The sequence below is a fragment of the Gavia stellata genome, chromosome 41, assembly GCF_030936135.1.
Source record: "Gavia stellata isolate bGavSte3 chromosome 41, bGavSte3.hap2, whole genome shotgun sequence".
In the NCBI taxonomy this organism is placed as follows: Eukaryota; Metazoa; Chordata; class Aves; order Gaviiformes; family Gaviidae; genus Gavia; species Gavia stellata.
The window spans coordinates 355,771-358,663 of NC_082634.1; the positions used below are offsets into that span (position 1 = coordinate 355,771).

At 71.6% G+C, this 2,893-nt stretch overlaps 1 protein-coding gene across 1 annotated transcript in view; it reads right to left on the bottom strand.

The window, feature by feature from the left end:
* Positions 1-1,433: 1,433 nt before the first annotated feature.
* SLC8A2 (solute carrier family 8 member A2) overlaps positions 1,434-2,893 on the bottom strand; it is a 6,853-nt gene continuing 5,393 nt past the window's right edge. The window contains exon 6 of the mRNA XM_059833154.1: positions 1,434-1,813. Coding sequence (XP_059689137.1) covers positions 1,434-1,813 — 380 coding nt within the window. The remainder of the gene's footprint in view (positions 1,814-2,893) is intronic.

Consider the following 2,893-nt stretch of genomic DNA (forward strand, 5'->3'; position numbering starts at 1 on the left):
GACGTGGGGGTGGCGGGAGGTCCCCGAGGGGACACGGGGACCCTCTGGGGGACACGGGGGACTCTGAGGGGACGTGGGGACTCTGGGAGGACCCTGCGGGGGTCCCTGGGAGGGTCCGAGGGGACGTGGGGACCCCGAGGGGACACGGGGACCCTCAGGGGACACGGGGATGGCAGGAGGACCCTGCAGGGACACGGGACCCCTCAGGGACACGGGGATGCCAGGAGGACCCCGAGGAGACATGGGGACCCTCTGGGGACACGGGGATGGCAGGAGGACCCCTTGGGGACACAGGGACCCTCTGGGGACACGGGGACCCTCGGGGGACACGGAGATGCCTGGAGGACCATTGGGGACATGGGGACCCTCGGGACATGGGGATGCCAGGAGGACCCTGCAGGGACACGGGGTCCCCTCGGGGACACGGGGATGGCAGAAGGACACCTCGGGGACACAGGGACCCTCGGGGACATGGGGATGCCACGAGGACCCCTCGGGGACATGGAGATGCCTGGAGGACCCTTGGGGACACCAGGACCCTCGGGACACGGGGATGCCAGGAGGACCCTGCAGGGACATGGGGACCCCTCGGGGACACAGGGATGGCAGAAGGACGCCTCGGGGACACAGGGACCCTCGGGGACATGGGGATGCCCAGAGGACCCCTCAGGGACACAGGGACCCTCGGGGACACGGAGACGCCTGGAGGACTCCTTGGGGACACGGGGACCCCTTGGGGACACGATGACACCTGGAGGACCCCTTGGGGACACGGGGACCCCCTCGGGGACACGGGGATGCCCAGAGGACCCCTCAGGGACACAGGGACCCTTGGGGGACACGGAGACGCCTGGAGGACTCCTTGGGGACACGGGGACCCCTTGGGGACACGATGACACCTGAAGGACCCCTTGGGGACACGGGGACCCCTCGGGGACACGGGGATGCCAGGAGGACCCTGCAGGGACATGGGGACCCCTCGGGGACACGGGGATGCCCAGAGGACTCCTGGGGACACGGAGACGCCCGGAGGACCCCTCGGGGACACGGGGACCCTTGGGGGCACACGGAGACGCCCGGAGGACCCCTTGGGGACACGGGGACCCTTGGGGGACACGGAGACGCCTGGAGGACTCCTTGGGGACACGGGGACCCCCCTCGGGGACACGGTGACACCTGGAGGACCCCTTGGGGACACGGGGACCCCTCGGGGACATGGGGATGCCAGGAGGACCCTGCAGGGACACGGGGGACCCTCGGGGGACACGGAGACGCCCGGAGGACCCCTCGGGGACACGGGGGACGTGTGGCCGCCGCGGGCAGGCGGTGGCTCCGGAGGGACCCTGCGGGGATGCAGCCCCCCCCGAACAGCGCCCCCGTCCCCCTCGGCCGGGGGGTGACGCCGGGCGGTCCCCGTCCCCGCCGTGTCCCCCTCAGAAGCCCTTGATGTGGCAGTAGGCTTCCAGGCTGGCGAAGAGGATGTAGAGCAGCCAGAGGCCGAGGAAGAGGCCGGCGGTGAGGAGTTTGGGGGTGCGGGGCCCCCCCAGCTCGCCCCCGATGTGGGGCCGGCGGCGGTACATGAGGACGCTGATGCAGACGAAGGCGAAGATGGTGAAGAGGGTGACGGAGAAGGCCAAGGTGCCCGTCTGCACCTCGAAGTCCCGGCCCTGCGCCGCCCAGTAAATGGCGGCCACCGACCACGCCACGCCGAGCCCCAGGAAGACGTTGACGGCGTTGGAGCCCGTCACGTTGCCGATGGAGGCGTCCGCGCACTGGTCCTGCAGCGCGGCCACCTTGCTGGCGAAGGTGTCTGCGGGGACGCGGGGTGGAGGGCGGGGGACAGGGGGACACGGCGGGGGACACGGGGGACGTGGGTGTGGGCGCGGGGACATGGGGACACGGCGGGGACACGGGACGTGGGGTGGGCACGGGGACATGGGGACATGGGGTGGGCACGGGGACAGGGGGACACGGCGGGGACGTGGGGACATGGGGTGGGCACGGGGACATGGGGACATGGGGTGGGCACGGGGACATGGGGACACGGCGGGGACACGGGGACGTGGGGTGGGCACGGGGACATGGGACATGGGGTGGGCACGGGGACAGGGGGACACGGCGGGGACGTGGGGACATGGGGTGGGCATGCGGGACACAGGGGAATGGGGTGGGCACGGGGACATGGGGACACGGCGGGGACACGGGGACGTGGGGTGGGCAACGGGGACAGGGGGACACGGCGGGGACGTGGGGACATGGGGTGGGCACGGGGACATGGGGACACAACGGGGACGTGGGGACATGGGGTGGGCATGGGGACACGGGGACACAACGGGGACATGGGGACATGGGGTGGGCATGGGGACACGGGGACATGGGGTGGGCACGGGGACATGGGGACACGGCTGGGGACGTGGGGACATGGGGTGGGCACGGGGACATGGGGACATGGGGTGGGCACGGGGACAGGGGGACACGGCGGGGACGTGGGGACGTGGGGGTGGGCATGGGGACATGGGGGACATGGGGTGGGCACGGGACAGGGGGACACGGCGGGGACGTGGGGACATGGGAGTGGGCACGGGGACATGGGGACACGGCGGGGACATGGGACGTGGGGTGGGCATGGGGACATGGGGACACGGTGGGGACATGGGGACATGGGGTGGGCATGGGGACACGGGACGGCAAGGGGACATGGGGACACAATGGGGACGTGGGGACATAGGGTGGGCATGGGGACAGGGGGACACGGCGGGGACGTGGGGACATGGGGTGGGCATGGGGACATGGGGACACGTTGGGGACATGGGGACATGGGGACATGGGGTGGGCATGGGGACACGGGGACACGTTGGGGACATGGGGACATGGGGACGTGGGGTGGGCACGA